General features: G+C 39.2%; 1 protein-coding gene across 1 annotated transcript in view; it reads right to left on the minus strand.

Annotated features, from left to right (window-relative positions):
• The window catches only part of grid2 (glutamate receptor, ionotropic, delta 2), a 593815-nt gene that overhangs the window by 149764 nt on the left and 431143 nt on the right, over positions 1–12908 (minus strand). The window contains exon 9 of the mRNA XM_084728739.1: positions 2845–2946. Coding sequence (XP_084584865.1) covers positions 2845–2946 — 102 coding nt within the window. The remainder of the gene's footprint in view (positions 1–2844; positions 2947–12908) is intronic.

Raw genomic sequence — 12908 nt, forward strand, 5'->3', positions numbered from 1 at the left:
AGGTTCACGCCTAAGTCTGGTTCATGAATTGAACCAATACAAGGATAACAGACTGTTTCGACTTTTCAGCTGGTCCAGTTTGCATTCAGAACAGATCAGATTCAGCAGGTCAGATTCTGACAGCAGGTATTAAATAATTTATTAATAAAGATATTTCTCACTTAGTCATGAGTCCAGGTTTGTCCACTGCTCGTCTGTATTTTGGTAGGTAACGCTCTACTAGCTCACCAGTGACACAACGGTGAGCATCTGTGATTAGTTCACACCAGAAATCAACCTCTCAAGGTTTCACTTGACAGCTTTCCGAGACCAGGGAGTGGTGTGGTCGTGGCCAGTGTTTAAGGTTAACATTCCCACCAGCCTAAATGAACTGCAACAAAGGAGTAAGCACTCAAGGGTTCAGTTCAACTGGACTAAACAAGGCTGGTTGGAACTCGTCCTTAGACACAAAATCATGGGAGAGTAAGGTTCAGGCTGAAAAATACTGAAATTCTTCTTTAAGACAGAGACCATGAACCACAATGTCCCCGGGACCTTTGCTGCATTCCTCTCTTCCTCGTTTGCTGTTGTCTCTCTATTTTTGTTATCAAATAAATCTAACAAAAAATGACTTTTTACCAGGGGGAAAAACTTCAAGTCTCATGTTGTTCTTTCTGCTGCACTACATTTTTAATTGCAATGCAGTTTGAAGATAAACAATATGTGTGAATAGTTTTGGTCATCTTTGATAGCTGGGGAACAGAAAACCAATTAATATTTTTTACCACAAAACTTTTCACAATTAAAAGTTAATGCAAATAGAATCATCAGTCCTACGAAAATAATTATTATGAAAAACTGCCGATATCTGCACATGTAAAGCACTTAAATAGATTATTATTTTACTAACAGCACAGAAAGTAGAGGATGCACAACTGTCAAATGTAAATGCACACATTTAATTGAACAGAATATCTTAAATAATTGAACAAATCTCATTGATCATCATCAATCATAACAACACTTTAAATTTATCTAGAATAAAATTTGTGGTGTGTGCTTTATTGTCCTCCGAAGTAAAACTTTAGGTTCATTTGGGGAACACTGTGAGCACTCTTTCATTATCTCCAAAAATGTGAACTCAAGTTAAAAAGGGACATCTTCTGCCTTTGGCTGCATATTTGGGCTGCAGCGGCTACAATCACAGCTTGCTATTCATAAATGTGGAGTAGAACCAGGGAAATGTGGGTGCACCCTCAAAAATTAAGGAGCACAAAAATCAGCGAAAGATGAAAACTCAGCTGCCGAGATGAATCAAACTAAATTGGGAACATATGCAAGTCAGTGAGCAGTAATTTATAGGCCGTGTGATTTTGCACCTTCAGAGTCTTATATCTGAAGAAAATCGTCTTCCTGTCTGGAACACTCATTTTAATGTGACCATTTAAAAGCATCAAATGAAATTCACAGTTGCAAAATACCGATTTTCATCACGTTTGTAACCACTACTGAGCCCTGTAGAGGGTCATAAACACATAATTATAGTGATGTATCCATTCCTTGGTAACATCCATTTAATAATCAATGCAGTCCCAGCTAATCAATAGTATTGATTGAGCGTTATTGGCCCTAATGGTGCTATGATCTCATTGCCAATTAACCAATCAATAACTATTCAACAGTCTGGCTGATAGAATAGAATGAAGCCATTCTTTTACAGGTTAATGTTTCTGTGCGTGCGTGTGTGTGTGTGTGTGCGTGCGTGTGTGTGTGTGTGTAAATGTGCATGTGTGTTGTCTTCATGGTACTGTGTGAGACCATTGCACTGTACAGACAGAAAACATTTATATCAGAGCAGAAACAGCCCAGGGCAACCGAGAACAATCTGCTCCAAAGGTCCCTTCAGAAACTTCACATCACGCACACACACTTGCACACACGCACACACAATCAGGATGTGCCTTTCAACCATTCTCACATAAAAAGAACACAGTACATCCGGGCAGCACCCTGGACATTTCACACTGTTTCTGTCTATTTCTGTCTTTAGGCCCTCACGAGGCGTCAGACAACCCGAAGTACGCAACATGAAGGGTAGAAAAAACAATAAAACAAATACATTATACTTGTTGGAGCAACCCTACACTGATGATGGGAAAAATGGCAATATTCAAAAACACAATCCATATTCTTTTTTCCCTTCAAGGATGATGAAAATCAAAGACAAAAAACAGAAAAAAGGAAGAAAAGGGGATAGCCACAAAGATGTCTAGCATTATCTCTTTCTTCTCTGCTCCTCACTTCAAAGACGGGATATGAAGAATTTACAGCAGTGAATCTTTAAAGCACTCATGGGATGTACTCAAATCAATGCTGCAGGCAAGACAGACAGAGCTGTAGTCTCACTATCATCAAGACTCCGACGGTCTCTATCATCCAGCCGTCAAACGTCAAAATGGAAGCTAATGAAATGATGACAGCTCGGTCCATTGGAAATCTCACCTTGTTACGTTTTATTTGTGCTTCACCTTCTCTGACTCCTCTCTTTCACTCAACACTTTGTCTCATAAGTGTTTGTCTGCTGTTTTCATTCCCTCATACAAGCTCTCAATCTGTTCCTCTCTACATTGCAGGAGAGACAGTTGAATGATGGGTAGAAAACTAGACAAAAGGACGGATTTACAACAAAGCAAAAGGTTGAAGTCTGACAATGCCAGTGCTATAGTCGCCACAGTCCGTCTTTGATTCTTCTGGGTGCACTGCAGGACAATTTTCAAACAGAGAACATTGAAACAGGTCTTTTTTTATGTATGGCCAATTGGAAATCACAGGATAATAAAAGACACAGTGGTCAGCTATACTCACCAGAACAGTGACAACTCGTAGCACCACACCTCTCATATTATTTTCCAATTTCCTGTCTGTCAGTGTGCCGTTCAAGCCATGGACCGGGTCCCACGTTGCCAGCTGCAATGTGCACAAACACACAAAACAGTTAGATTTGCAGAAATCATTTAATAATATTTAATAATAACATTTTTACAGCAGCCATATTGACATAAAATAGTAGAGTAAATACAGATGAGTAGAGTTGGAGCCATAGACAGTATATTAAATAGGTTAAATCCTATTTAATATACATGGCTGCCCTGCTCCCCAGACTCAGGGAAGCTCAGGCAGGCTGCAGTAACACTACAGAAGTACAAGACGAGTGCAACATTGTAAACTGATAATAACAAGCAACAACAAGCACTACACTGTAAGCTGATCAGCAGGTGGTCATAACTGTCATTTGTCTGTAAATGTAATGCTAAGCCCGTTACCCTTAAAACAAAAGCTCACGAAACACTTTGAAGCTGGAGCTCAGTGGCCGCTGGTTTCACTGCCTGCCAGACGCAATTAACATATTTAATCATTCTAAACACGTTCTCCTTCTAAAAGATTATCAATGAATTTCTGATGACTCATAACAGACACTTACTCATTCAGCAAACAGTCTGCATTAATTTGAATTCTAATGTGTGTTATTGTGTTGTTCCAGCCCAGAATAGAAATTTCAAAGAAGAGCACCACAGCTGTAGCATTGATGTGAGAGACGCGAGTATTTCTATTTAGCATGTTCCCTTAATCTCTGATGATTTATCTTGGTCATTTTATGATAAACTACAGTAAATATATTATAGATTTCTCTTTTAGCATTAGCATGCCAGGTATTAAAGTCAAAGTAGAAAAGAGATGACATACACATAGTTTAAGTGTTAAAGGATTGCAATATACAAATATCTCTCTCTGAACTGAATAACTTATTTTCCAGTGTCTTACATTCAATCACGTCCCCCTTTTGCACACACTGCATGTCAAATGCATGTTCATCCCTGGTGCACTATGTGCTGTATACCTGTGAAAATGATGGTACTTTTCTTTCGTTCAAATGTGCTTTATGAATCTGACCTAGACTCCTATGTCTACCAAATTGCATCATAAACCTCAAATTTTTTCCCCCAGACCACATTATTTTACGTCCCTAACCATATTTTCTTCATCTATGTGCTGCCCTCTGCTTTCAATAAAATATTGTTTTTTAGCTTCAAAGATCAAACTAGCCTGGTTTCCCTGTAGAGAGAAAGGCAGTAGGAAAGAAAAGAAGTGATTTAGCTGTCTGCTATCCAAAGACAAATACACACACAACCACACACTCACACTGTGATGCACACAAAATTGCATGGCGTGATTTGTGCTTAGAAGAAAACACAAACACACCAGAGAAGCAGAGGGCATACTGCAGAGGGAAATATGGGATAATCCATTTTTCTAAAGCCTGAAGTTACTGTTGAATTTGTGATTCTATGCCAATTCTGATCAATTCCCTTTTGGGACCGATACTTACAATAAAGCTTAGCTAAACTGGTTTCTTTTTTTACGCCTTGCCATTTAGTTAACATTTCATATCCTGTTTGAAGTATTGTTGACAGAATAAAAGGCAACCGTTCAACTCCTCTGGTAGGATTACTTTCCTTAGCGTCGTCAGGAGCAGGTTTGTGCATTAGAGGCCTGTAGTCAAGATTACACCTTCTCAGACCTGTGTGGATGTGCATGATTGACAACTCCCTAAATCTCCTGCTGCACCTGTTGCAGTGAGACAACTCTTGGCATTCTACTGGTTCATTCAACAGAGCTTTTTCATAGCCACCACACTCACATGAGTGAATCCTAGGTAGCAGTAAGGTTCTGTTCATTCTGGTCAAACAAGTCAAGGTGCGGCCATAGTGAATGTTGGCTCTGCTACACTGAATGGCATTGGTCAGTAGGGGTGGGGGAAATTTCCGATTCTTAGATGCATCGCGATTCGGACGTGGACGAATCTGAATCGATTCACAAACGTCCAAATTTCGATTATTTAAATCTGTTAATTAAAGTGATACAGAAGCTTCTAAATAATGTGGAACTAAGAAGCGCGGTACGCGTCATCGCCGGGACACTTTGGGACGCGCACCTGGAACGACACGCGCACAGCGGAAAACAAACATGGCCGACCGGCAGCCACCTCGCCATGAGGTCCGAACAGCTCCTTCTAATTTAAAAGCAGCCGCGTGGAAACACTTCGGCTTCTACAACGTCGACGGCGGAAGCGAACTGGACAAGAGCCACGTTATATGTAAGCTGTGTCGAGCTAAAATAAAATACTTTGGCAACACAACAAACATGAGAAGCCGTAACTCGATTCCACCCGACGGAGGAGTCGGGGAGACGGCAGGCTGCTGTTGCTGCGGCTACTAGTGGCTACTGTTGGTACTTTCCAGTTTGCACATATTTCCAATAGTTTAATAAAATATAATCGAAATGAATTCTTATTACAAATGCGCTGTTTTTAAAAATTGCAAGTGACGAATGCTTATTGAGTGAGACAAAAAGAAATGTGTTTGTGAAAAAGTGCATCAATATACATAAAGATGCATCAATAATCGTTTTATAATCGAATCGTAGCCCCTGAATCGTAATCGTAATCGAATCGGCAGGTGCCCAAAGATTCCCACCCCTATTGGTCAGTAACCCGAACGCTGGAGATACTGGAGTGTGAACAGCACAATACATACATGCTGAATAGTCAGTTTAAGCTGGTTTTAGGATGCCTTAACCATAACCACAAGTGATGGAAAATGTGTGTAATTGAAGAACCTGAGCATAGCAGGTGGTGAAGATCTGTAAGAGCTGGATCCTGTGTCTTGGAATGAGGACCCAACAATTTTGCCTCCTGTTGCCCATCACATAGTGAGCTACCTCATTTTTTTTGTCCACACACAGCTGAAGACCTTGAGTGTTACAAAGTCTACAACTAGATTGTGTGTGGATCTGTGAGGCAGGCACAATTTGAATATCTAAGATTTCTTAAGTCCAATAGTGTACTAGTACAGTGGTTCCCAAACTTTCTCTGCTGGGCCCCCCTTTGGTTGATAAGAAAATTTTCGCGCTTTTCGTGTTTGCAGAAAAGCGATTCCTCCCTCATATCATCTTGAATCTATGAATCTGACATTACGTTATCAGTAAACATTCTTTGTTAATGTCAGTGGCGTCATCCATCTGCAGAGAAAAGCGGCTGTCACACACCTTATCATTAATGAAATTGTTTTGGAAGCACATTTGGTGATGCTTCATCCTCTGCTTTACGTTTACGCGGGAGCCCCGTCAAAAACTTGTCCATGCTAGAAGTGTCCAAGCATTCAATTAGTTCTTAAGCCTTACTGTGCCTTACCGCGCCGCCCCCCCCCCCCCCCCCCCCCGCAATGGCACTGTGCGCCCCCCACTTTGGGAATCACTGTACTAGTACAACCTTTGGGATCAAAATGATGACCTGACATAAAACAATTAAAACATCCTGCTTAAAACCAATTTGAGTCAACTGATGATAGTTCATATTTGGTTAACCAAAACTGACCACTTTCAGCAACACAAATCAGGAACAGTTGCAAGTTCAGTTGTGTTGTTTATGTTCAGTGCCTCAAAACAGATTGATGGCGCGCCATGACAACACATTATATAGTTGCTGCTGTGAAAAAGGTTAAAAAAAAAAAGGTGACCAGTATTCCTCTGCCCAACTTCAACTTGAGCTAAAGTCTAATCAACCATAACTAAAAACTCCAGTGTAGATGTGCAGTGTCTTTAAAGAGGTGTTATGAACAGGTATTATTTCCCCTCAATCATTTTCCCGCACAGCTGTGGTCCACTCACACAGCTGTTTTCCCTTATTTACCAGAAAATACTTCTTCTCAGGACTGAGTGGCATGCACAGACTTTTGAATTGGCCTCTCTCTGACTCTTTTTTAACTTTGTTGCACCTTTTGGGGCGATAAATATTTTAGATTAACTCTCCAATGTATCCTTATATTCCCTATCATGTATTATTCTGATTATCATTAAAACATTGCTGTGATTTCAAAGACGCTGCTGTTCTGTCTGCATTTATGTAACTCACACAGACACATTCAGGTAGACTATATTGCATATTATCCTGGTTTTAGCCTGGAGGGGGAGATGTGGAGCTAGAATCTGAGTCCGACTCCTCTCCCACACACAAAATCTGTTTCCCCTCTTTTTGTTCTTTCCCAATTTTATAACACACAAAAAACAGAGGAGTTTGTAATCTTCTGTTTCTCTGAAGATGAGACAACTAACCTTTATTTTATAACAGAAAAACTACTGCTGTATTTTTTTTTCTCATGACAAACCTAATGTCAATATAGCCCTTGATCAAAGTGTGTGAATGTTTGTGTACAGCCTACTTTCTACTCACAGACGCTGCCTGTAGTGTTCCCCTTCCTGTTTATATGTGCTGTGTATGCGTGTGTGCCAAGAGTCATAAACTTACAATATGGGAAATGGGGTGGATAGAAAGTGAAAAAGAAAGGACGCACAAACAAAAGACAAACTGGGCACACAAAGAGAGGGCAAGAGATGACATAAATAAACACTAAGAGAAAAACAGGTGGAGGTGGAGATCGCATAACAGACAAACAGGATACTGATGCGTGGTGAGCAGTGATGATGAAAGACGTTGTAAAAGGTGAATTTACAGCACGGCAGCTGTTCTAAGTGCTTGTAAAAACGCGAGCGTGTATAATCAATATGACATTAGCGGTTCGGCCACCAAGAAAGGCCAGTAGTACAGAGAGGCGTGAAATTCATACTCGAACACACCTGCATGAAATAAATCCTTCCATACACACATACTGTACAAACACCAAGAACTGTGTGCACACATACTAGCTGGGCATACACTGCATGATCTGAGCCCATTTCTGACATGATTTTTTGAGCCTATTTCAGAGTTGGACTGAATTTCAGTTATGTTGAGCCTTGTTTGCCATTCTCTGTACAGGCAGGGGAGAGGACTTGTCAGAAATTTTGTTTGGCCATTGTGATGCTCTTGCACAGTTGAAGCAGAGCCATCAGTTGATGCCCAGCATCAGTGACTTTCTTCCCGCAGCAACTCCACAAAGTAGCAAACAGAGCATCTGAAATAGGCATGGAGATACCACACATTATGTGGATGGAAAACATAGCTATAAACTCTACTCGACTCTACTTTGGAACAACGTGCCCAATGACATAAGGCTTGCAGAATCAGTAACATCTTTTAAATCACTTCATATAACCCATTTTTATAGACTTGCTTTCATGTTATCTTGTTTTAATTTCTTTAATTATTATATAAATAAATAATATAATAATCATTCATTATATTTTATTTGAACTTATTTATATATATTGACATTGCATGATGTTGTCTTATTTCCTCCATTTATTTATTTATATTGACAAGACAGCATCAGGTAATGTTTCTGAAATCTCCTCCCTCTGTTTTATTCATTGTTATTGTCATGTTTTTCCTGTTCTTATCTATTTTAATGTTTTATATTATCTTACTATGTTGTAGTGTGTTTTGCTTGTGTCTAGTTTTGTGTCTTACTCGTATTTAGCCTTATTTTAGCACTCTTGTCTGGCCTTATTGTGTTAGCCTTCTGCTGTTATTTTGCCTCTGGGGTATCTTGCTCTTTTGCTTTGTCTGTCAAAGTACTTTGTAACCTCAGTCTTTAAAGGTGCTACATAAATAAAGTTATGATTATTATTATTATTATGGTCCATGTCCTCTGCGAGTCTGTCTATGAGTCCATATACGGCACACAGGAGATAGGATAGCAGTGATTAAGGCATGGTGTTTCTGCCTTGTTAGCATTATTGCTAGCAAACAAATCTTTACTTACAATTGCCAATAGCCAGAACAGTCAGCAGAGGCCAGTGACCTGTATTAATTTTATATTTTACACATACAGATGCATGTCAATGCATTTTTCACTACTTCACTATTTTTATCAGCGTCAACAATCTACTCACTGAGCTGAGGTTGAATTGCATTATATATTTGAATGGCATGGTGTTGATTTTCACAATTATACTGGGGCATAAGTTCACCAGAAACGGGTGAACACAAACACAAAATAATACATGCTTGTTGGCAACCAAGCCTACACACACATACACACACACCTGCTCACTATACACACACAGGCACACACAAACAAGCCACACATGCAGGGACATATATGTAATATATGCTCACATGCAATATGCCTCAGTTTTCTCCTGTCTGTCCTTCAGCAACAAGCAAATGACAAACGTGGTATGAACACTAAAAGAACGTAGATTTGCAAAAGACAGTTTGAAGGAATATTTGTCTTTTTTTTCCAGAACCTGCCATATTCACATAAGTCCAATAAAGCAAACCAAATACAAAATAAAACCCTTTTGCAGGTATCTGTGAGAGATCAGTAGTGAGACCAGACTTCTTGAGTAGGACCCGGGGAAGTGTAGATAAATAAAGCATGACAAATGCAAATTGAAATGGTGTTGTAGAGCCGTGTGAGCTCCCCTCTCAGCCTATTCAGTTGTTTACTTCCTCAAATCTTGACCCGGTCTTTTGATAGTGCGGCTGATTTGTGGCAAAGCCCTGAGGGAAAAGTAACGAACAGTCAAATATCCAGTAAGTAAGTGAACCTTAGCAAATACACCTGCCACAGCAGCACGCTGTATTCCAGGCTTGTACTGAGCTGTTTAGCTGTATGGCACTGAGCCCTAACCCTTAACGTCACTGTGAATTTACAGCTAAAGACAGAGTTAGAAAATCAAAACAGTGTGGTTTTGTTTTATTGCTGTTTTCTGTACTGCCTCTGGAAGACAAGAGTTGCATTGCCTTCTGAGGTCATTTTACCCTTAAGCAAGGCACTTAATATCGATTCCTCTGGATCCCGTTAATAAAACAAGAGTTCTTATAAAGGACTACTTTGAAAACTATGTTGGCTTCTAAGGCCTGTTGCTCAAGTTATCTGTCAATTAAAAAAAAACATCTGTTTTAGCTTTTGCTGAGATCCTAAATCCCTTAGCTACAGTGCTCAAAGTTAAGACTGCACTGTGAAAAGTGAATACGATGAATATTATAGAAGATTCGGCAATGGCCCGTAATGAATGTACTCTGAGCTACATTTCCCACAATGTTTAAACATAAGTCAATAAGTTGAGGAGAAACACATTAATCAGGCACACACTACAGTAATCACAGAGGCTATCAATCATAAGCAGGCTGGCTTTGTTTGCAACTGTACAGCAAACACATGTGACTTAACTCAGTCACTCACAAACAGACAGACGCAAATGCAGCACACTATGCATTAAAGGCACATCTAATTTTACTCCCCCACTCTCACTATGGATCGACCATGATGCATTGGGGAATTTGAATGGTTGAATGATTAAATGACGACTAAATGAGTCATTTAAATCCCAGTTTCTGGAATGAGGAAGGTGAGTGTTAAGATTATTATCCAAATTGCTCTTTTCAAGCACTGTATTATATTGTACTGTATTGAAGAGCATCGTCATGGTTCAGCTGTGTATAACTGAGCATGTATTTGCATTGGCACTCCAGCAATTTGGGTCCAATGTGTAAGATATATGGGGATTCACAATATGGAGTACTGGGTATATGGAGTAGAATGGCAGCCGTGGTATATGAAATATGAAAATAAGACATGCTGTGTATTCATTATCTTAAAATAAACTGTCTATATCTACAGAAGGCACGGGTCTTCTTTCATAGAGGCCATCATGTTGCACAGTAGACCAGAATGGACAAGCCAAATAGTAGGTTTAGTAAAGCCTTTCGCCCTTTTCACAAGTTTTGCAGCCATTATAATTTCTCCAACACACTTGGAAGAAGAGGATGAAGCGAAGTGTTTGCAATCTGCAATCTGCTAGATGCCACTTTTTTCTTTTTCTTTATTTCAGATTACCAATTGACATTTGAATATGTATTACATGAAAATATATAAATATTTGCAATATATTTTCAAACATTTTTCAAAGTACTGTACAAACAAAATGACTATAATGCGCATAGGATTACATCAAATACACAATAATACAGTGCAGTACTTTACAAAATATAGGTTAAAGTAGTTTCACTGACTCATCTTGTAGCTTATATTTGGAATTTGTTTATTATGTTTTTGATTGAAAGTAAATTACTTTTTACTTGACTTTTTTTTTTTTTATTTGATTTCAGCGTGGATGTAGCTGCAGCCTCAAGTAGCCAGCTGGAAGTGTGAAGCAAACTATCATTAAAGTTCAGTTAAAAAAAATAGAGTTCCCATAGTTTTAAATTGTTTGGCAAATGTTACACATGAAAAGACTGATGTGTTTATGAACAACAGCTGACAAATCTTCTTAATCTAGCTTTTAATTTAATGGTGGCCTCAGGAGGGTTTACAATATAGACTCACCAGACGTACTGTACCAGCAATTATCATTCAGGATTGTGATTTATTACCTCCACACTGAATGTTTCTTTTCCATCTCCGATTTACTTAACCACCTCATTCATTCCTCTTAGAAAATATTACTTTTATATTTCTGTTCACTATAGGCTACTATAAGTTATGCAGAGCCTGTCAACACTACTGCAATGTCTTGGTCACTCCTAGATCTTAATAAAAGCTATAAATCCTTTAATTCCCTTTAACACATTTATCTGATATAGTTCCATTTCACAGACCAACTTGCAAATGTGACCGGATGAGGAAGAGGAAAAAGGCGCAGAGAGAGAGGAAAGAAAGTCAGAATGAAAGAACCTCTCTGCAATATTACAACAAAATTGGCTATGCCACGTTATCTGAATATCAATATTTCCACTCTATATTTATATTGTTTTGACTTTCATATAACAGAAGAGTGTGAAGGCCTTGCATGTGTGTGTGTGTGTGTGTGGACGTGCACATGTGAGCATGGGAGCTAAAATGGCTGCCTGGCTAGCAGAGTGGCCCACTGCTTCTGCTTATCTCCACAGCTCCAGATAAGGGCTCATTTCCCCCCCGACAGTATGAAATAAATGTGCATTTGTGGGGGAGTGTGTGTGTGTGGGTCTGTGCGCATGTTAAGTGAATGACCCACTGTGCTTAGACCGTTACCATGTAGACTCAGGCTTCAAAACACTGCCATTAGCATCCCTCAGCGCTTTTCTTCCTATTCATCTAGCACTATCTCTATTTTCATTTCTTTACGTCCCTCTGTTGCTCATTCACTGCTCTCTCTTTTCACTTTTGACACAAGCACATTCTTTCTCCCTGTTTCTCTAACTTTCTACAAGTCTCTCATCTCACCACGATTTCCTCAGCAACAATATTTGGAAATTCCATCACCTTCAGTAAATTATCTTTACAAACTCTCTCTTTTGTACATGCAACTGGCCCACACACACACACAGTTGATAGGTGCAGAGCTCTAGGCAGGCCTCTAGGAGCTATATTTTGGCCTGATAATCTGATTAAACAACATATTGAACAATACTGAGAAGGGTCAAAAAGGGGAGCAAGATGATCTTCATAAATAAACACCACTTTTATGATTTTAAAAATGTAAATGCGGTCCCATGACTTCAACATCTGCACCACTAAGTGAATAGTGTTTGGCGTGATGATGTTTTATGTGGCCTACAGCCTCTGTTAGCCACTTATTAGCAACCACCTTTTTTAAGATATGCGAACACTTCAAAATTCACAAGTGGGGTATTTACCAACACATTTTATGTTATAGAAGGAAACATAAAATACTTGAAATACGCTCTATATTACAACCCAGTTAATTGTACCACCCAGTACTCCAATCACAAAACTGTACGCTAACTCATTAGCCACAACTATTAAACTCTGCTACACTAAGCTGCTCTTATCTTGACTTTAAAAATACAGTAGTGTACTGCACAGCTATAATGACAGAAACAAATGCTTCACACACTTACACGGGATACATGTTGAATAAATAGAAAGCGAACATACACAGACTCAACACACACATTCATTAGCGCTGGGATAACTGAAGCTAAA

The sequence above is a fragment of the Lutjanus erythropterus genome, chromosome 10 (genome assembly GCF_056507025.1).
Source record: "Lutjanus erythropterus isolate fLutEry1 chromosome 10, fLutEry1.hap2, whole genome shotgun sequence".
NCBI lineage: Eukaryota > Metazoa > Chordata > Actinopteri > Lutjaniformes > Lutjanidae > Lutjanus > Lutjanus erythropterus.